A 22,548-nucleotide genomic window follows, 5' to 3' on the forward strand; every position below is an offset into this window, starting at 1 on the left:
ATCTCTAAAACCTAACTACGAATACAACAGGAAAGTGTATTCAAATACACACGAATACACCTAAAAACCAACTATGAAATATAAATATACAAAATATTACTACGGATTATTAACAAATCTAATTATATAGTCATTTTTGTAAGTTTCTCAAGAATTTTAGACCCGAAAAGCTTTTAAAAACAGAGAAAAATGAAAATCTGCACATAACTGCAAAGCCTCTATTTTTTGTATCTGCTGCATATACCCTTTTAAACAAAAAAATAGTTAAAAATAATAATAATTAACAGATCCTTAAAAGCCTTCCTTTCTTTCTTGTAGAGATAGTGAAGGAAAGAAACTACAATTATCAACAAATCACCATAGACATAGTCACCAGCTTTCTCTCTATTTATCATTTCTATTTAAAGAGAGAAACCCAATATCTACAACTACAAGCAGAAGAAGAAAAACAAACCTACCACCAATATCAACCAAGTTCATACACAGCTAAGAAACAAGTATACAAGCAAGAAATGACAATTATTGTTTTTTTTTTTTTCCAAACCATAAGAAGTGAAGGGTCTCAGATTCGAAACCCCGTGCCTACAGCAGCAGCAGGAGATTTACCTTCTGAGTCGAGCTCGTCGCACGAGCTTGCCTAGTGCGGGTTGCTTTTCTGTGTGATTTGCGAGCTATTGCATATTTACCCTGTGCGCACCTGAACTGAAGGGTCAAAGCAATCAAAATCAATGGCTAAGAACCAACCATCATCATCAAGGGCCGCTCCGGAGCGGCCCACTATTACTTTACCACCACGGGCTTCAATACACAATTTCTTTATGGGCGGGCCTGGCCCAACCGGTGTTAGCCCGGGCCCATTGACACTTGTTTCCAACTTCTTCTCGGATTCGGACTCGGAATATCCTTCCTTTTCGCAACTACTCGCCGGCGCTATGGTATCTCCGGCGGCTTTTTCCGGTCTAAAGGAAACCGGTGATTTTGGGTTCAAGCTGAACCGGCCGTCCGGTTTGGTGATTAGTGAGTCGCCGGTTTTTAGTATACCGCCCGGTTTGTTGTTCTCGCCTGGCCAGGTAGTTGTAAAAGTTTGCAGCTGTTTTGGTTCTTTTTTACTGCTCATTTTGTTTCATTTGTTAAGCTTATTATTTTGTTGTTATTAGTGCTTATTATTACTGTTTATTATTGCTGATGCTTTTTCATGCCTGGATCTATCAGAAATAGCCTCTCTACATGATCACAAGGTAGAGGTAAGGTTTGCGTACACTTTACCCTCTCCAGATCCACGTGATGGGATTTTACTGGGTTGTTGTTATTACTGCTTATTTTCAAGATAATTGGATTTAATGAGGATTTAGTAATTTTTGGATATGATTTGATTGAAGTTTAGGTCTATTTTTGCTTGGCCATGTTTGACTTGGCACACCACTTAAAAGTACTCCTTCCTTCCCTTTTACTTTGTCCACTTTTGACTTTATAAATGAAGTATATATTTTACCATAATATGTATATTAATTGGCCTATAGTCTCAATAGGCTTGAAAAATGATTTGAAAATGAGTAATTAATGTTAAGGCTCAAACGATAAAAAAAGTTTATCTTTCTCTTGATATGCTAAAGTGGACAAGAAAAAGTAAAAATTTAGTGTAGTATAGTGGACAAGTAAACAGGGAGAGTACTAAATAATAAAATGTTAACTTCCTCCCGTTCACTTTTACTTATTCTAAAGCTCCATTTGACCAAAGACACTTTTTTTTTTTTTGGATAAGGTGGCCGCACTTTCCAAAATAAGCCTATGTTGGAAGTTTGGTCGGATAGACTCTTAATGATCAAAAGGAGATGGAATTCAACCATTGTTACTAAAGAGTAGTGCTTCAGTTTTGTGTTAAATTGCTGAATGTAGATTGCAATTTTGGAACTACAAGCTGATGCTCTTTCTTTGGTAGCAATGTGAAGATCCTTCATGCTAATATTTCAACATTCATATTATTTAGGCTCATTTTGGTAGAAATTGCCAAATGTGGGGTAGTAGGTGGACATTCAATATTCTGCATACAAGCTAAGGTTGGGCAAGCAGGCTCCTTTACATTTTGATCATATATCAAAGATGTAAGACTATTGTTGATTACCTGAACTAAGTATATAGGGAGAACTCCTCCAGTTTACATTAAAGACCTTTACAAGATCGCGAGAAGAAGATGAAACATGTATTTGAAATTTCCATATATTAAGAAGTTCTCCTCTTCTTATAAATCTTGAATTTCCTTTTGGGGATATAAATGACCCACCATACCCACATCCCTTATGTTCTCTTGCACATAATCCGGCTCTTGTTCCTCGTGCATTCTTAGTGATCTAGGCCCAAATGTAGTGATAGGTTCATGGTCCAATTGTGAATCCTCTTCTTCTGATTTCTCTGTTTCCTTCTTCCCGCACTTCTTTACTAGGACCTAGTTTGTGGTGTAATTAAATTTCTTCTTTTCCCGAGTATAAAATTTTGATCCCTCCGTTTGTTTTCCCAATAGGTTGATGCAAAGGGGAAAGCCTCTATATTCACAAAACAAACATTTCCGAAACTCATACGGGGATTTTCAATTTGGAAACTTTCCTTGGCATTTGTAGGAATCTAGTTGAGCCTTGAGGTAGGCTTCCCTCACACTTGTAGAACTTTCATCGATCTCTTAGTGCGCTCTCTGATCTTCTTGTTCTGTTAGGACTTCTAAGAAACACCAGTAGGGCACCTTTTAGTTCTTCCTGTTCCCCTTGGCTTATGTTCCTCTTTAATGATGCAAGGACCTTGTTGGTCTGGATTGATTCATTTTGAGGATCCCAATACACTTTTTCCTTTCTTTTCAATCTGACAAAGTTCTTGCAGATGGCTTTGATTCTTTGTGTCCCCTTCGAAAACTTCTCAATAAGCATAAATGGACAGTCAAGTGCCAGATTATTGTAATAATCTCCTAGGAGAAGTGAGCCGGTTTACCCTTAAAAGAAAACTCGTTCATTGGCATGATGGGTTTTCTAGGGCTTGGAGTGCTCAGTTGCATTGAGCGGAGAACCGTAACAAACAACATTTTGGGTGGTGTGGGAGGATGCATAGGTCAGCTGGTGGCTGTGGGTGGTCAGGGGTGTTGGTAGACTGGACTATTCTGATCCCCAGTCGAGGATTGCGGGTCCTTCAGAGCTGCCATGGGTAGACTTCCGTGCAAGAGAGAAGAAAAGAAAAAAAGGTAGAGAGGGAAAAAGTTCACATCTGGATTTGCTGGTTTTATTTGCCAGAATATAGTAAAGTACGGGAAAAGTTTAATTTCCAGTACTTTTAGAGAGGGGAAGGAACTGTAGTTGGACATTTTCTTGTTTTTGCAAACTGGAAAGCACATGTCCATGTTGAAAACCATGTCTGTGCTGACCTTACAACCCAAACTTATGAAATTACATTTGCAATGTTAGCGTGCCATTTTTCTTTTCTGTTACCTTTATAAGTTGGATGCATTGTCAATCCTTTGTTACATGCTTGGGTAATTCAGATAATTTAAGATCTTCACTACTTTCCCACTTCATATCGTATAACCAAATAGTAGACTGGCAAATCACCAGATTGTAAGTTGTCAAAACCTGTCCTTATGGCCCTGGCAAGGTTAGAGTTATGCTTTAAGAGAAATTACTCTATTTCGTCTGGGGAGAATTATTCTTTCATACAAGAGAATACAATCTTTAGTTTACAATCACATGACCAGAATTATGGCTAAATCACTGGCAGAAAATACCACTCTGTAAATGAACTGTTGCAACATGTACAATGATGATGCTATTAGTTTAAATTGACTTTGCCTTTACAAAGTTATTTACATATCGTTTTTGGACCACAAAAGGGCCCTTTTGGAATGTCACATCAGCAAGCCCTTGCTCAAGTTACAGCTCAGGCAGCACTACCTCGGTCTCAATTGCACATTCAACCTGACTATCCATCTTCATCAGCAGCACCTGCACCGTCTTTTTCACAGTTCCAATCCCTAACCTCAAATTCCACAGCAAACCAACAGATGCCGCCTCCTGCATCAGATCCTAATGTTATAAATGAAGCATTAGAACCTGCTTCTCTTGCTGTTGATAAGCCCACGGATGATGGTTACAACTGGCGAAAGTATGGGCAAAAGCATGTCAAGGGAAGCGAATATCCTCGTAGTTATTACAAGTGTACGCATCCAAATTGTCCAGTCAAAAAGAAGGTAGAGCGGTCATTTGATGGACAAGTAACTGAGATTATCTACAAGGGCCAACACAACCATCAGCTGCCTCAACCTAGTAAACGCTCGAAAGAGAGTGGAAAACCTAATGGAACCTATAATCTTCACGGCCCATCTGAACTCAGCAACTCCACGGATAATGTGTCTTCCCATTCAATAAAAATGCAGGATCCAGAATCCAGCCAAGCTACACACGACCAAATCTCTGGATCAAGTGAAGGTGAGGAAGTGGGTGATGCTGATACTTTAGCTGATCGAAATGATGAACGTGAATCAAAGCGGAGGTAATTTGCTTACAAACTTGGGACAATATTTGAAGTTAATATTTCTGTAGGCTTGTCTATTTTATAGCTACTCCATCTCTAAAACTGCACTCCGCAGGGCCATAGAACTACAAACTTCAGAGGCAGCTTCTTCTCGGACAGTTACAGAACCTAAGATCATTGTTCAAACAACAAGCGAAGTTGATCTTTTGGACGACGGTTATAGGTGGCGGAAGTATGGGCAGAAAGTTGTTAAAGGAAATCCTTATCCAAGGTACAATATCTCTCATCTACATATTTGTTGTCAATGAACAAATTCTCCACGATAGAGGAATCATCTATGCATTTAGAGAACTTTTAATATTATTAATATTATTGTTGTTACTATTTGTATATATATAATTTTTAAACTTATTTTTCACTTTTATTTTATATAGTATGATGATGATATCATATGAGCTTAATTGAAGAAATGAGAATGCATATAGCCGACCTCAACTTGTTTGGGACTGAGGCGTAGTTGTTGTTTTTGTTGCCATGATCAATTTAGAACTCTTTGTTTGAAACTCATGGTCTGAATTTTGGGTGGTTCTGTTGGACCATGTATTATTTACATGCAAGGACAAAACAAACCAATCAGACATCTAGATGACTTCTGTGACTGCTAAGCCAGATGTTTAGTGGTTATGTTGCTTGCTATGCTAACAGATACTGTACACCTTATATTTTTCTGCAGAAGCTATTATAAATGTACCAGCCAGGGATGTAACGTAAGGAAGCATGTGGAAAGGGCTCCAAGTGATCCAAAAGCAGTCATAACAACATACGAGGGAAAACATAATCATGACGTGCCTGCAGCTAGGAACAGTAGCCACAACACCGCAAATAATTCTGTGTCACAGTTGAGGCCACAGCCCTGTAGTTGATAAACAGGATTCAACTAGAAGAACAGGATTTCTGAAGCAACCAATAGCACTGCTACGGTTCAAAGAAGAACAGGTTACATAATTATCAAGCTATAACCTGCAAGGGAATGAGCAGGGAGCCGCTGATAAACTTTTGCCGAACTCATCTCAGGATGGTTCTATTTCCTGCATTTGAGTGATAAGAAGGAAAATGGTATAGAAGTTTGTTGTCACAAATGATAGGTGAGGAAGGAGTGGGTTGAATATGGAGTGGATTGAATATACATCAATTGTAAATTTTCTCAAAAAAGGCATAGAGTAGCTATAATTGTATTTATTTGTATTCTTTCTGTAAATGCTCTTGTAGAACATGTTTTAGCTGTTTATGCCTGCATAGTGATGGTGGATGACTGATCAATACAGACGGTGTTTGATGTGAAGCTCTTTTTTGTTAGTTATCTTGCTATTTTTCAAAGATATCGTAATAATGTTCTGGCAGAGTTTCCTGTGATTTTAGTATGTCCTGCTGGGGCAGCTCCACCACTTTTGGAGTTGGAATTGCAACATCTTATTTGGCTTGGCCTTTTTATCTGAGTTTGACCTATTGTGCATGAAGTTCTTGGACAAAGTATACTAGTACAATCTTCATCTATGTGGTCATCTCACTATTTACAATGACATGATTTGAGTTGCTTTAAGTCAAAAGCTCAAATTTGGTACTCCTTTGTCCTATTTTATGACACTCACCTTTTTTATTAAGTCCCTAAAAGAATGATACATTTCTCATTTTGTAAACTATGTAGTTGTAGCATTATTGTATGCTCTAGAAAATAGGTTGTTATGAGCTATACTTGGTATTGAGGTATTTACTTCAAAAGAAATTTGTCTAAAATTATCTATAGGTGGCAGCGTTAGGGTTATTGATGTGAGGTTGATAAAAAAAAAAAGGGTGGTTCTAGTTACAATCCCGAAATGATTTGTGTATATATTTCATGAACACGTGAAATCAAGTAGGCAATAAAGTAAAACTACAAGACACGAAAATAAAGGTATCATTTTCAAAATTTTGCCTAGACAAGATATAACTTATTTACAAGATGGAAGATCCACAGATATAAACACATGGTCTTTAACCCATTAGGAGTACTTTCATAAATGAACGTAGGACAAATATTTGAATGTTCACTAGGATTAGCATTTTACCCTTAGTGACAAGACTTGTTGGGGCTCATTTCATATAAAAGTTCATTTTTTTATAACGAGAGAGAATGAAAAGACATGTGGAACTCTCATCATCACTCGTTTAAAAAGGATATTTTTGGTACTTCACATATATTTTGGCTTACACGCCAAAAGTTTTCTTTAAAATCTTAAACACCATGCTCAATCAAACACCGTCACGTAAAATGAGATGTTGGGGGTAATATATATTACGAAGCTTCAAGTGCCAGTGATAGCAATCTAACCAGAGGAAGCATCACAGGCTCCTGAAATGAGTGCAACTTAATAGTTTACACGCTCTCTAGACTTTGCAATATATTGTATGGGAAAATAACTTATCAATTACTATGATATTTTACTCTTTGAACAAAGATAGATGGTTTTGTAGAGTGAACGATTTGGATTGGTTTCTATCTTACCATACCTCATCATGAGAACTTCCCCTTTAAGGGTGGTGATTCTTATTTCTATCCCTAGTTTTTGTGCTTGGCAAATCAGCAAATACTTTTTTGTTTTCTTGAACAAAACATGCTCAGATATAGAGACAACACTACACAGACTGAACATTTCATTTTGGTACATTTTTCATTTAATTGACTATATATTCTCAGGTCTATAAGTGATTCTGCCACTTGCTCAGCTTTTCTTCTTTCACATACTTCTTGTAAAGAAGTTTAGCTTTTTGTTATCTAGTGAGATTATAGCTTCTTCTGTCCTTGATGATTCTGAGGGAAGCAATGCGGCTCAAAGAGTTTTAGAAAACATTCTTGGAGGAAAAAAAAAATGTGAATGAAGGATTCCGCTTAATTGAATTGAGTCCATGAATTTAAGAAATTGTGAGAATTTTTGATGTCTCTCTATTCGAAAATCCACGATTTGAATTGATGTCTCATTAATTCCTCCCAAATTGCATGGATTTATCATCAAGATATATAGGATGGATTGGAGAAATCAAATATGAAATAAAAGACAGAAATGAGAGAATATTAGATTCTATTTCTTTTGATACATTCTATAACGAGAATCACAAGGCAGGTCAATAAGGAACGGTCTGGCAGATTGTCCGGATATAACAAGACATCAGTGACAATGCAAAATGACAGAGAGTGGCGACTACACAAGGTAGTGTTGGTTGTGTTGTTAGCAAGCTCTTGATTGAGTTTGTCACTAATTGACAATTCATGTTTCAATGAAGCTTCTCAGTTTTTTAGTGTTCCTCCTACATCCCTGGTTCTAGCTTCAAAATGACAGTTTGGCCAATGCTTTTTTCCTGCTTCTAAAATAGGAGTTCTTTAAAGCTGACATTCAAAAACAAAAATGTTCAATGCTTGAGCTGGATAGATTTAACTCTAGTCCAAGGTTGTCTAAGACATGGAACCTTGAGAATTGTCAACAAAGATTCCCTGTAGCTTGATGTAGTACAGTGTATCAGTCAGTTCAGCAGGTATAAATACAGTTGTGGATGAACCAATCAAGAAAAAGAACCCTGTTGCTGTGAAGATCAGCCAATGTAGATTAGCACGACTGAATGCAGAGAATATGTCAAAGGCTGCTGCTGAAGCAAGGAAGAGTTCAAAAATTATCCAGCCAGTTGTGAGAAGGCCAAGAACCTTATGCTCTTTGAAACAACTAGCAGTTTAAGAAGTAGTGGGCGTCGTATGGTTTCAAAGCTTGATAACAGTTGAAAGAGAATAAGTAAGCGCATTAATCTGCCCTCAGAGCTACCCTTTGAATCCTTGAATAGAATTCCCAGTGCTATAGTTCGAAAGCAGTAAAATTCCATGTTCCTGAGATGTGAACAAGTTTGGCTCCTCTTGAAGTTGAAGTATGGGGTGATTTCAGGACAAGCCGAGTTTCTTCCTCAGGTGGTGTTGTTGCTTCAGAGAGCATTTAGACACCCGTGATGTTCACCCATTCTGAATGTATCACCATAGCTGAAAAAGCTAGGTAACACAAGCAAGCTCGAGAAAACGGAGAACAAAACTACCGCTTCAGCCAACCGACCAAAATACAACAGAATCAATATCACTAACCCAGTGCAGGGGGCGGAATTGCACTTTTGTGTTTAGAGCATTGTCCGAGTGAGAAGGCAGCGCCTACGACTAAGACTCCTTAAAACTCACCAATAGCGGCACTGAGCGGCCGGTCATGAATGGAATGCGAGGAAGAGAGATGAGCAGTAGGCGGGGACCGTGTGTTAATCGGTCCATATTGGGTATACTGCTCTGCTCGTAGAGCGAATGAACATAAATCTTTCCGAATATCATGAATATCCTTCTAGCATGACTCTTCAGAAGAAAACCCCCCAGGTCCACTAGTGATGGATATGAAGCATCTGGTGAGTAAGATAGTCTTATCAAGTACCTAAAAGGATTGTGCAAAGGTCAATGAAGTGGAGTAGCCTTCGTTTTGGTGCTGACCATGATGATAAGAGTCAGTATACTAATGATACCATCTTCAACCTGGCCTATTCCAATGGATATTGAGTTCAATTTTTTGTATTTTGGGTGAGACAAGTGCTGTAAATATTCACTTGATAAAGAACATACCATTCTCTCCACTCAATGCAGCACCTGATGATTTTTTCATCATCGCTGGTTACCAGATGTTTGTGTTATATGACCCAGAATATGGTTTTGCTATTCTAAGTTTTCTAGAACTTTGATTTGTAATATTTCAAAAAAATATCAGTCAAGGTTATGCAGTTGTCTTCCCTGCATGAACAAAACTATTGCAACTTACCAAATTTACAAAAGAGACCCCAGACATATACCAACTTCTGATAATACAATGTATCATCTTCTTTTAGCTCCCTCATTTGAGCTTTTCCAAAAATTGGTCCTAAAAGAACAAGAAAATAAATAAATATGCTAAGTGGATTTGTTCCATACTGAATTGAGCTAGTGCATCCAGACATAATGTACTCTCAAAAGGAAAAGAACATCCAAACTATCATATGCGATATGTGTACTCTCAAAAGGAAAAGAACATCAAAACTATCATATGTGATATGGATACCAAAGGAATCATCAAAACTATCATATGCAATCAGGATACTGCAATCGAATCATCACATCAAAATGATATGCCTATGGCTTTGACACAAGCAAATAAAGTAACTCGATACTACAGCATTGGACTGAATGATGCAATATATTATACACAAATTCTTGAGACGGCTCAAGCCTCAAAGCATCATGCAAAATACAGCAAAAGTGTTTACTGCACCTAGATTGAACCACTGTCAAATTCACTTCCCTATATCAGTGTGCTACACCTAGAAACAATACCTACAATTCTCCCACAAACTTTTGTAATTCCAAATTGACATTGCCACAGGCTGTACATTTAGAGGTCCGAAAAGAAAAGAGCATTGGAGCAGAACACTTCATGATAGACTATTCATCTGCTTTCCACCAAATAAATGCAAGAATAACCACTACAGATACAGAGCAATCGAAAAATAACCACTAGAGATACAGATCCCAAAGGAGAAGGGGAGCCTTGGCGTAACTGGTAAAGTTGCTGCCATGTGACCAGGAGGTCACGGGTTCGAGCTGTGGAAACAGCCTCTTGCAGAAATGCAAGGTAAGGCTGCGTACAATAGACTCTTGTGGTCTGGCCCTTCCCCGGACCCCGCGCATAGCGGGAGCTTAGTGCACCGGGCTGCCCTTATACGGATCCCAAAGGCAGATAATGCTCTTGTGATACAGCAACTGCTCATTTGCACCCAAAGCACCAACACTTGTCAACAATTACCACTCAAATCCCCAAAGGATGACGGTAAATAAGTTTTCCACTTAGGAGAAGACTTATCTCCAAGTATAAACAAGGGATTGTATGATAGCAGTCTGGTTGAAAAGTTTTTTTTTTATTACATAGGGGGTAGGGGGAGGGGAATGGTTGAAAAGTTTAATATAGAAAGGAACTATAATTAGATGTGTGGTGTGAACCTGGAGAATAAGCATTATAACATCTACATGACTGTAAAAGATTATTAGCACTCAACCTACCAAGAAATAATTCATTTCATAGCTTTTAGTTTAGATGGGGACTTCAGCTTCCGGATGAGAGATGACAATGGGAAAGCTCAAGGAATTCAAGCATGACATGATAAAATAAAGATCATCAGCAAGTGAAGGTGACCAAACTTTCGGAACACTGAATCTGTAAGCATACAAAGCGTGAAAACCAAACATTACAAAGGGACCGTCAAGTTTGGAATGTTCCAGCCATGGGAAGAATTTGCGGTTGCAAGAAACAGAGTCCTCAGTTAGCAATGAGAGTAAGCAATTATGAATGATCCTTAATAGTTTCTACACCTTACACTACAGCACATATTCAAACTACACTAAATGATATTCAACTTTGCAAATTCGATCTGAAAGGAAGTGCCAACAACTTATAACTAATTTATGTCTAACCTCATCAGGTTTAGCAAACAAATGCAGAGACCACTGTGTTACCTGTCAGAGCAACTATAAGGAGCATGTTTAGATTTTTTCTGGAAATTCTTTTAGGTAGGTTTGGAAATACAGTGTTGCCATCAATTGATACTGAGGCATTTGGGTGTTTTTGACACTGAAAGTAGCTGATACCTGATGGATCAATTGATAATACAGAGGAATGCCGAGTTCTTTTTTCACATCTTAGTATCCCTGGCTAATTTGTCATTTCTCAAATAACACCTTGCCAGTTCTCAAGTTATAAGACGTCCTCATCAATCAGTACCAATTTTCCATTGATTTCCTACTGGCCCACTCTATTTACCTTAATAATATTGTGTCTAAAGACAAAAAGTGACCATTTGTTTGTAAGTAAAAAAAAAAAAGTAACGACACAGAGGAAGAGATGCATAAAAACAGTTTCACAAGACTGATACCTAGTATTACATTCATGGAAAACTTGAACTGAAGCACAACCCCCCCCCCCCCCCCCCCCCCCCCCCACACACACACACACACACAGAACAATAGAGAAAAGAGAACAAAGTGGCACTATTTTTCAGGTAACTAATATTAAGAGACATTTTCTAACCAAAGAACATTTATGAAAGCTATTTCAGGCAAAACATCAGTTATGGAGCTTTAGGAAGGTCTCACAACATTCCTATTAGAAAACTGCACCATATTTAATTTTTTTTAGTTATTTTAAGCTTTCAACTTCCTTCTTTTTAAGAAACAAAAGATTTTGAAAGCTTAAAATAACGATAAAAATCTAGCCACCAATAGCTGTATTAATTTTTACTCACGGCATAACATGCAAACGGAGACAGATAAGAGACCCATGAAAGAAAACTTCAAGATATCTTTATAAATTGTGAATGAAAAAAAGTACATTGTTTAAAATTTTCAAATCTCAGCTGAGCTTTTCAACAGTTTATTACTGTGCAAAAATCCAAAATTACCATCTTTCAAATGATTTTCTTTTGGTAGTATGTTAGCAGACAACATAACTTATCCGCCTCCAGCTTCTGATAACTTTCTCCAAGAGGAATTCAACTCATCCCTTTTTTTCTCTTCAAGAGATGCACAAATTGAATGCGAATCCAGGCTTCACGTTGTAATTCCTCCTCGTCAAAATAACTTCCAGAGCCTTAAATTCAAGTTTCAAACATGTTATTGGACTTCTTCTAATGCGGAAGAAATTGTCAAGGCTTCTAGCACAGGTTGACTTTCTTCACTTGAGGTTTCCATTCTATACGATTTACAGCTGAAGTAGAAAACCGTACTCATCATGGAGTCGATAAGTATCACGAACGAATACAATAACACCAAAAGCGGCCCTTCCCATAATCTTGAAGATCCATCTCCATAACTTATTGTCTTCACTCTATGCTCAAATAAACCCTGCACGATTGCCATTCCAATAGTTGAACCAAGAAATATCAGAAGTCCAACTTGCGTCTGCCCCTTGATAAGCGAACTCGACTTAAGCAACGCCTGCGGGCCTGAGTCATCCTCTAAAACTGATATCACAATCGCGATGTTGCATATAATAATAGCATTTGCTAAAATTATCGAGAAAATCATCCCTACTACCATCGCGGGGTACAAAATCAAGTCTGGAGGGAACCCCATGATCGAAAAAACACTGCTCACGGAAACAAGAAGTACGATAAACAACGTGAGGCAACCGGCAATAACCACACAAACCCATAAGTAAGTCACAGCGACCCGTTTCCAAATCTTGGTCATAATCACGTAAAACTTGTGATAATCAAACTTTTTCCTCGAGTAAGTGCAATCAACCGAATAAACTATCGCAGCTTTCGACAACAGCGATAAAGTCACGTACATAGGGAAGCACATTATAGCTGAAATCACGACTTCGGAGAACTTATGACAAGACAGTTTGATAAATGGCTTAAGAGGAAGTCCACTAGTTTTGGCTACAAGTAATAACCTTATGCTCAATCTCAAAACAAACGGTTGATACACTAATACATTCGATAAAACAACAGCAGATACAGGACAAATTAGCAATGCAGCAATTGCCATGAAACCTATTGAATTATACCTTAAAATTCTCACAGTTTCCCTTAAAATCTCCAATGCATTCAAAGTAAGAAAATGGTGATCCGTTTGTGTAACCGTATCGATTGATTCCAATTCGAAGTTTTGATGATTTGGCTTATCTTTTTTACCTTCAACTGATGTAACTGAGTTCACTCTTGGACTCAGTCCACTTGAAATTTCCATCTTTCACCAACAACAATTGTTCTTTACAAAAATAAACTCCACAAAAATTCCAAAGAAGTAATCTTTAACCAACCCCAATTGTTCTTTACACAAAAAAATTCCACAACAATTCCAAAGAAGCAATTTTTAACCAACCCCAATTGTTCTTTACACAAAAAAATTCCACAACAATTCCAAAGAAGCAATCTTTCACTAACCCCAAGTGTTGTTTACAAAAGTAAATTTCACAACATTTCTAAAGAAGCAATCTTTAACCAACCCCAATTGTTTTTTTACAAAAATAAACTCAACAGCAATTCAAGAAAAGCAAAAAAAAACAAAAACTGCTTGTTGTAATATAACAATTACATGTCCCTTTAATCAACAGTATAATAAAAGGGTAAAAAAAAGGGATCTTTATTACCAAACTGGGATCTAGTCCTTTGAATCAGGTTTTTTCTTGAATTCACTGTTTTTTCAGCTCAAAAAAATGCTGCCCAGATCTGCATAAAAGGGTGTTTGCAAATCTTGAAACTTGCAGTATAGCCTTGAGAAACAAAAGGGTGCATGCAAAACTAGAGACAGAGAGAAAAAAGAAGGTGAAATTGTATATAAAGAACTGATCTGGATCAGAGAAATGAGCATACAATGGAGAAAGAAAAAAAACAGTGAAAAAATGGAAAGATCAGGTGATTTGGGGAATGAAGAAAGGTATCATGATGATGAGAAAGAAAAATTGGGAAGTGAGAGTGGTAAGTGTGGAAGTGCCAAACAGGGATATGATTAGGAGTTTGATTAACAGCTTGTTTGGATGGTTGTTACATACTGTATTATATGATTAAGAGTTTGATTAACAGCTTGTTTGGATGGTTGTTACATGCTTTATTATATTGTGGTGTTGTTAGTTTAAATACAATGTCTGTTTCGATTGTTACTTTAATTTTATTGTACGTATGTTAAATCTATCTTTAAATAATGATGAAAAATTCTATTTTATGTAACGACTGATTTAGTGTTATCCCGTCATTATTTTTTTTTCTCTCACTTTGTCATTATTTATTACTCCCTCCGGATTAAAAAGAGTGTTCATTTAGCTTTTTTTTCTTGGGTCAAAAAAAAGTGTCCACCTACCAAATCAAGAAAAAATTAATCTTATTTTTCCAATTTTTCCCCTTTAAATGTTATGTGATCAAATTTCAATACATATTTAATTAGAGACAGTTTAGTCAAATTACCTATTTTTATCTAGGAATTACTGTTTTTTAATGGTTGTGAAAATGGCTAAGTAAATACTTTTTCTGATCCGGAGTAAGTATCTAATAATCATATTTTATTCTTTATCGTAACTTTTTATAGAGCTGTACACTGTATCTTACTTTTCTTATAAATTTATCCTTCAAATTATTGATATCTTACATTATGTAACGACGGAAACCAATACAATCTGAACGTTGTTTTTTTCAAAACAATATAGCACAATACGATACATTATAAAATAATAGAGAAAATGACCAAATGAGTCTCAAACGTTTGACCGAAATCTTAAGTACACATCATACCTTTGTATGGTTTCTATTACCCCAAAACAATTTTAAAATAGAATTATTTACCTGTTGAATTATCTCGAACAAAAATATACACCCCTCTAAAAAGCCACACCCAAATATAAGTTTCAATCACTGTAGTTTTCCAGTGATGTCTGAATCGCTCCGGTGAACTATGTTTAGATGTTATTCGGTTTTGGTTTTATTTTGGGTGTCAGTTCTACTATTTTTGTATTAATGCTGCTATGTTAATATTCCTGGGTTGTTTACACTGTTTTGCACGTGGGGGTGTTTGGATGACACAGTAATGGAGAAGAACAGAAAAAAGAAGTAGTTAAAAGGTGAGAAGGGAGACCAAAACAAATCTTTTGTCACAAAATAAAAATATGTCATATTATTAGGAGTAATTACATATTAAGACAAAAAGATTAAAGTTATTTAATCATATAATTTACAATAAGAAAATGACGTGTGTACAATTTTGTTAATGTAATCACTTTTTTACTAGAGAGTGAAGTCCACTCTCTTTGTCACATCGGCGCATCGGCAAAAAGTAATTCTATTTTAAAATTATTCAGGGGATAATAGGACCTCCGCAAAGGTATAATGTGTAGTTAGGGTTTCGGCCAACATTGGGGGCTCATTTGGCCATTTAGTCTGAAATAATACTCCCTCCGTGTCAAAAAGATTGACACTTTTCGTTTTTCGAGAGTTAAACGAGTTGTTCTTTGACGGTAATTTTTTCATATGTCTTTTAAATTATTAATTATGGTGACTTATAGTACTTTTTATATAGTTTTCAAATATATAAATTTTATTTCGAAAAAATTAAAGATATTATATTCAAACATATAATCAAAATTAAGAAGTTTGACTCTCGAAAAACAAAAAATGTCAATCTTTTTGGAACAGATGGAGAACGTAACAACCATCCAAACAAACTGTAAGGAAAGGAATTTTTTAAGAGATTGCGAGTGATGAGGGGAGGGGGAGTATGAAAAGTATTTATTTGTTCTGGTCTATGTTCCAAATTAATACACCCATGATATATGTTCTTTATAAAGTATGGTTTATTACTTAATCATAAGTAATTAATTCATATTTTAAAGGCAATTTATCACACAATTAAAATTAATATGGTATGGACCGTATGGTGTATAGGAGATTGGACGCGAAGTGCATAAATATCCGCTTTTGGGTCGCCATTTAACTTGTGTCCATTTTGTCATTTTTTTTGTAAGTTTATCCACTTTGGGACCGTCGCATTCGTGTATCCAAGTGTGGCCTTGTGAAGGCCAAACATCCGATGTTTTCTCCTGATGTTTGGTATGACTTGACGAGACATTCAGACATTTTTTACTGAGGTGCCGTGTAAAAATTAGTTAAATTATCAGTCATGTATGTCTGAATGTTTCACGTATGCAAGAACTTCAGTAGTACGTGACTGAAGTACATGTAAAAATTTCAATCATGTGTGTCTGAATCTTTTTTGTCAAGCTAAAATTCCATACATGTGCGTCTAAACACAAATAATAATTTGTTCTTCGAAAGTCCAACACACAATTCAACACTCAAATCTACTCTAAATAAGCTCAAATTTGAAACATAAGTTCCATATATCATAAAGAACAAACCTCAATCATCAGGTTGTCAAAAACACAACAAACTCATTTTACACCCTTTAAGTTTTTCAAATATGCCTTCAGTCATACATCCATGACTGAACTACATGTTCAAATGGACTGAAATGAGGAATATGACTCCGAGCAAGAAGAAGCAATCACTACTGTCAAAGTTATCTAATAAATAGATATTCGTGCAAAAAAAATAAAAAATCGAAGCGGGTACTACTTGAATGGGTGACCAAAATAGGGCGCCCCGTGAACATTTTACGAGAGGACAAGTGCAAAAGTAGTCGATTGGAGGACCGCTATTTAAGATATAACATAAAATTACAAAAGATTTAATGTTTAGTCGTTTCAAAATCAACTTTAAACCTATAAGAATAAAGTTTAAATTTTGGGTATGAAGTTAGGGTTGGTAATTTAAACTTCACGCATATATATGAGTTCGAAATAGGGATTGTCAATGAGATTTTTGAAGTTTGACATATTGCTTGCGTAGTTTGAATTTCATATATTTAGGTTAGAAGTTAGGTTTGAGAATCACCAACTTCAGACCCTTATGTTTGAAGTTTAAACTAGCAAACCTAACTTCAGACGCGCATGTTTGATACCGAACTTGAATCAAGTCCAACTTTAGATATATATCCGGGTGTGAAGATAGTAACTATATTAAATCTTAGTTTGATATCAGTGGCCGTCACCAACTACAACTATCATCCATTATTGCTAGCTACCATCATCACTTGCTACTACCCATAACACCATCACTAGCCAATACCATCCCCAATCGACACCCACAACCACCACCACCACCACCAATCGATATACAATTTGTTTAAAATATTTTATTGATATAGTACTAGATTAATTTAACATTTTATTCAATAATTTATTCAGATATTGGGAAACAAATAGTCTCAATTATTTAGTATTTAGATCTTAATATAATATCTGAATATTCAGATTCAGACATCTTAAATCTTAATGCACATCTTATTTCCAGACATCTTAATCTTAATAAAAATATATAACATCTTAGATATGTGTGGCTTTCCTTTACTACCGGGGACATATGAGAGGACCTGACCTCACAAGAGGAGTTTACATGCATCGAGGATGAGTGCATGTGAAATAGCACGGATGAGTGCATGTGGACTCGTAAATGTATTCTATTTTAAGGGGAAAAACATAAATAGTGTCCATTATCATAACTTACATTCAGTTAGCCTATAAAATTTAGCCATAAATTATGCATACCCAAATTTAGTGCACGGGGCTGCAACCTACCATCCCATGTGATGATACTTCATCTAATATTTAATTTTACCTAGTTACTAGTCAGTAGTAATTACGTAGCACAATGTTGTTTAATTATATATACAACCAAAGCATACAAATACCGTTTAGATGACTTTGTTCAACATGGGGTCACTTGGTGCATGAATTAAGGTGGGATAAAAATTTGGGATTGATTTTATTCTATATTTAATTTTGAGTACTTATTAAACCCAGAATAAATTATATTAACATCATGAGATTAAATTATTCCATCTCCTATGTAAATTGAGGTACCAAGATCGGTGTCAAGAGTGAGGTTGTGGGCTATCTTGGATATGAAAGCTTTCAATCACCACAACAAGCTCAAAGTGTCATGGAAGATGTATCAAAAGAGCCTATAAAGTCCATAACATGCTCAAATGAATTTATGAGGGAAGTGATGACAACCAAGGACGTCATCAACGACTTTGGAGCATTCTTCCAACCATCATGAGCTTGGAGAACTTAAAGGAAGTATGGAAGGAAGACTTCAAGATTACTAATATGCTCAAGTCACTATTTTTATAATTTGGTTATTTTTGCAAGACAAGTGTAAATAGTGTTTAAAGTCTTTCACATTAAAGTTAGTTAATTTTTGGATGAATAATGTGATTTAGGCTCCTTTGTGAGTTTTGGGGTGACTCCTCTCATCTCTTCAATTGAACCCTCTTGATTACTTGGGTAAATATTCTATTGTATGAGTTCAATTTCTCTTCCCCTTAGATTAAATCTAATGATTATTGCATTTTAATTGTTCGATTGTACCTTCTTTTCTTGTAAAGTCTATTCTCCCTTCCTTCTATCTTTTAATCATATTCTTGTCTTATCTTGCTTTTTTTGATTGTGGTTCAATGTATTGTTCTTGCTTCTTGAGTTACATCAATTGTTACAGAGATTGGAAAAAGAATTGTTCATATAATTCTTAATCCTTAGCTTTCTTCTATTCGAAAAAGAAAAAAAAATTCCGATCTGAAAATTGGAGAAATCATCGAGTGGATGTTGTTAGGTTTTGTTGCTAATAGTCTAAAGAGGTTGAATATGAAATTTGGAAGCATTTAGACTTCAGAGTTGATTTGAATATTTCTCATCCATTTTTGCAGCTGAAATTTCAGCACTTGTAGAGTGCGAAAATTTGAGTTTTGGAGATCTTTTTGTGCTAATTTGTCACGACCCAAAATCGTGCCGACACTTATTCCCAACTGATAGGTAAGCCAACCCAACTCAACCCAACCATTTACCAATTCAATTAAATTAGATATGAATCAAACAATTCAAATCCATAATATGAGGCGAGAATTCGTAAATAACAAGCTCAAAATGACCAAATTTCAAATTTAAACCAGTGTGTGTTTTTTTTTTTTTTTTTTTTTTTTTTTTTGCAGAACTAAGAAAATTGAGTTCAAATGGCAAAAATTTGATCCATATTAACTCCACTACTCCGAAACAATTAGATTCAAGTTATCTTCTCCACAAGATTTCAAGCTCAACAAAAGTTCAATAATGATGTTCTTCAATTTTCATCCACCAAACCAAATAAAATAAAGTGGGATGGACAATATAAATTCAATGGAATATTATTCACTTAATTCTAACCATAAATAACCAATGAGTATTTAAATTTAGCATAACAAAAAGTTCGACACTCAAAACTAAAATGCCTCAAAATGGATATCTCACATTTATTGTATCATATTCTGCATATTCAAAAGATAACGAGAACTTTTAAAGCTGAGTTTATTTGGGATATTGTCATACATACACTAGACATATTGAAAATCAATTTGAGATAATTACTCCTAGATACCCATCGAGCATCTACATTTCCAATTTTAGCCCAGTTTTTTCATTACTTACCCGCTTAGCCCATCCTACTCACTTCAGCCTACCTTTTAATTTCATCCACGTACTTCTAAGCTTTGCTTCTCTCACAAAGAAACTTCGACCACGACTACACAGATAAGCATCACAACGAAACACAATTTTTTATTGAGCTTTGAGTGTTTCTATTGACATTATTCTCTCAATTTTTTCAATGAATAATTTCTCATCTCCAGAGTGACGCTTAGTACTTATAAATTCGATTTCTTCGACGATGATAAGATTTATGTCGAATCACTAACTAAAGAAGAAGGAATAAGAAATTGTGAGAGGACTCTTGCCGATGTTGTCTTCAACACCATATCTTCTTGCTTAGTTCTTCTGTGTTTGTTGAGGGAAAATGGAGATTGGGTTGTTGATAGGTGCTTGAGTTGAACTTGATTTTTCATTGTTAATGGATTATGAATGGAGGAAGATTATCTATATGATATGTATATACCTTGTATATCTTTGTATAATCATGTATATGCTTTGTATAGTCATATATTTATGTATATACTAACAATTATACAAGATTATACATAGGTTACACGATTATACAATATATAATGGAGAGCAGGGTTTGAATTTTTTTCATTCAAACATTGTATATTAACTGTATAAGAATGTATATTCATTGTACAATCAATATACACATGTGTTTAACACTGTATACAAGGTGTTCATCAATGCAATCTTGTGTTTTTAAGTGCCATAAGAAATTTTGGTTTACAACATTTTAAAATTTTGTAACTTTTTTTTTCAAGTAGAAATTTAATAGGTGTGCCTATATTGTCAGATTTGTTTATGGTAGAAAGAAAGAGAAGAAAAGGAAAGCAATGAGAAAAAGGAAAAGGACCAAAATGAACATTCTAGATTAAAAGATGTTTTGAAGTAAAAACATGAAAGAGAGTTTATTGCATTTCGCAAAGTTACTTTTTAATGGAGTCAAATAATAGAAAATGTTAGTCACCTTTTCCTTTTGATTGATTGAATTTCACTACTTGAGTGCTTTGAATTAATGGGAGAAATGGATTTTTGGCCCTCTACAATTTTTTTTAAAATTTTATGACTTTTTTATAAAAGATTTTAATTTTTTACATATAAGAGATCTGGAAAAAAATATTTTTTTCTTTTCAAATTGTAAGAGGCCAAAAAATTCTATTTCTTCTGAATTAATTGCATTGTACCTATTTCAGTGATAAAGGTAAAGTAGGGTGTGACGATTTTTTATTTTTTTTGGTTTCCCGTCCGGTATCCGTATTGGGCCCGACTAATCCGGATTCTTGCCGGGTAGTCCCACTTTGGGGGGCAAAGCACTCCCTAACAATGATGACTCTATACCCAAGGGGGCTCGAACTCAAGACCTTAATTAAAAATGGAGTAGTACCAGCCACTACACCACAATCATTGCTAGTGTGACGAGTTGGTCAAATAGCGTAAAGAAACAATTTGAGGAAAAATCTAGGCTATATATGGGGTGTAATCAGTGCATCTGCTTAAGAAGCCCAATTAATTTTCAACATTAATCTTGGGCCCATGCTAGCACTGCTGCATGGGCTAATCCACATCTAGTTGACGGGTATTGGCACTTACGTCCCTTTTTTGTTTTGCGCGGATTGTCCTTCTTTTGGGGATGGTCTTTAATATTTTGCCCTCAAATTGGTGGTCATTAATATTTACCCTTCACTTAACACCCAGAGGTCTGCATTTGAACCCAGAATCAGTTAAGAAAAAACAAAATCGCAAGGCATAAGTTAAGATTCGCTAGGCATAAGTTGGGTCCAACTTATGCCTTACAGCAGAAGTTTGCCTTAAGACAAACCTTTACCTAAAATTAGGCGTTAAAGCAAACCTATGCAAAAGTTAGGCCTTAAGGCACAGGTTTGTAAAATTCCAGCAAAATATTTTTTTTTCCTTAAGGCAGAGTTTGAAACTCAACTTATGCCTTATGAATTTTTTTTAAAATTTTTGACTGAGCAAGGGTTCGAACCCGAAACTAAAGGGCTTTTAGCTAAGTTCAAAATTAAAGACCACTGATTTGAGGGACAAAAATTAAAGATCACCCCAGTGAAGGGCAATCCTGCAAATTGCCCCTTATGTCCCTAGTTTGTGCTACTCTTTACTTTTTGCCATCATAACAAACAATTATTTTTTAGGGAAATAAATTTATATTTTTTAATCATAATATTTCACAAGTTCTGCTTCGCGCCCTTAAAAAACTTATGCCCTTCAAGAACTATGTTTCGCTAGGCAGAAGTCTAATTTTGAAGGGTCAAATTAAAGGGAAAAGAACACAAATGCCCACCAAACACAAATTAATTACACAACCATACCCCTTTACTTTCCTATCCCCAAAATTAATTATCCTTTCTACTCATTGTAACTTTTATAGGTAATTGGCTTGTTTTTCTTCGTTTCTTTTTTATTTCTCCACTTTTTATCTTTCTTTTTTCTCTCTCTATTTCTCGTTTTTTTTTCCTTTTTCTCCTTTTTGTTCCTTTACTTTTTCCCCAAATCATATTATTCTTTATTTTCTTTTTTCACCATAACCTGATTCCATATGTAATTCTAGCTCCTTTCTTTTCGTTTTTTCCTATTTTTTTCTTCTTATTTCTTTATTTTTTGTTCCTTTTTTCTTTAATATATTTCCTATTTTTTTCTTTTTCTTTTTATAATCTAATTTCATTCACTTTTTTGCTCTTTTTCTTTGTTATTCTTTTTTAATTTCTGGTGATTTCATTCACTTTTTTCTCCTTTTCTAATTTTTTTATATTATTTTTCATAATGTAATATATACACCTTTTAGGTCCTTTATTTTTGGATCATATGCTGGCAGAGTATCATAGATCATGGATAACAAATTCAATTCTTAAAAAAAATGTCACTCAGTCCT

The 22,548-nt window shown here is 35.4% G+C and overlaps 2 protein-coding genes across 4 annotated transcripts; one reads left to right on the top strand and one right to left on the bottom strand.

The window, feature by feature from the left end:
• The first annotated feature begins 295 nt into the window (after positions 1–295).
• On the top strand, positions 296–5,848 carry LOC132626076 (probable WRKY transcription factor 4). The gene is given in 5 exon segments (XM_060340804.1): positions 296–1,070; positions 3,866–4,524; positions 4,622–4,777; positions 5,240–5,410; positions 5,412–5,848. Coding segments are annotated over 5 exon segments (1,428 nt in total). The 5' UTR covers positions 296–728; the 3' UTR covers positions 5,512–5,848.
• Positions 5,849–7,657: 1,809 nt separating this feature from the next.
• Positions 7,658–14,126, bottom strand: LOC132626077 (uncharacterized). 3 transcript variants are annotated; one of them, XR_009577070.1, is made up of 2 exons: positions 12,037–14,126; positions 7,658–9,470 (listed from the first exon to the last, which is right to left on the bottom strand). XR_009577070.1 is itself a non-coding variant. In XM_060340805.1 (1 exon), exon 1 carries the CDS (start codon positions 13,328–13,330, stop codon positions 12,248–12,250), a length of 1,083 nt encoding a protein of 360 aa, XP_060196788.1. In that variant the 5' UTR covers positions 13,331–14,126; the 3' UTR covers positions 11,917–12,247. The 3 variants fall into 3 exon arrangements, 1 of the variants encoding a protein (XP_060196788.1); XR_009577071.1 differs by lacking the exon at positions 7,658–9,470 and adding an exon at positions 9,761–10,796; XM_060340805.1 differs by lacking the exon at positions 7,658–9,470 and having other exon boundaries at positions 11,917–14,126.
• Between the last annotated feature and the right edge of the window lie 8,422 nt (positions 14,127–22,548).

Source organism: Lycium barbarum, chromosome 2 (genome assembly GCF_019175385.1).
Source record: "Lycium barbarum isolate Lr01 chromosome 2, ASM1917538v2, whole genome shotgun sequence".
NCBI lineage: Eukaryota > Viridiplantae > Streptophyta > Magnoliopsida > Solanales > Solanaceae > Lycium > Lycium barbarum.

Bases quoted from the DNA above. Each gene is read 5' to 3' on its own strand.
- LOC132626077 (XM_060340805.1), bottom strand. From the start codon at position 13,330: ATGGAAATTTCAAGTGGACTGAGTCCAAGAGTGAACTCAGTTACATCA.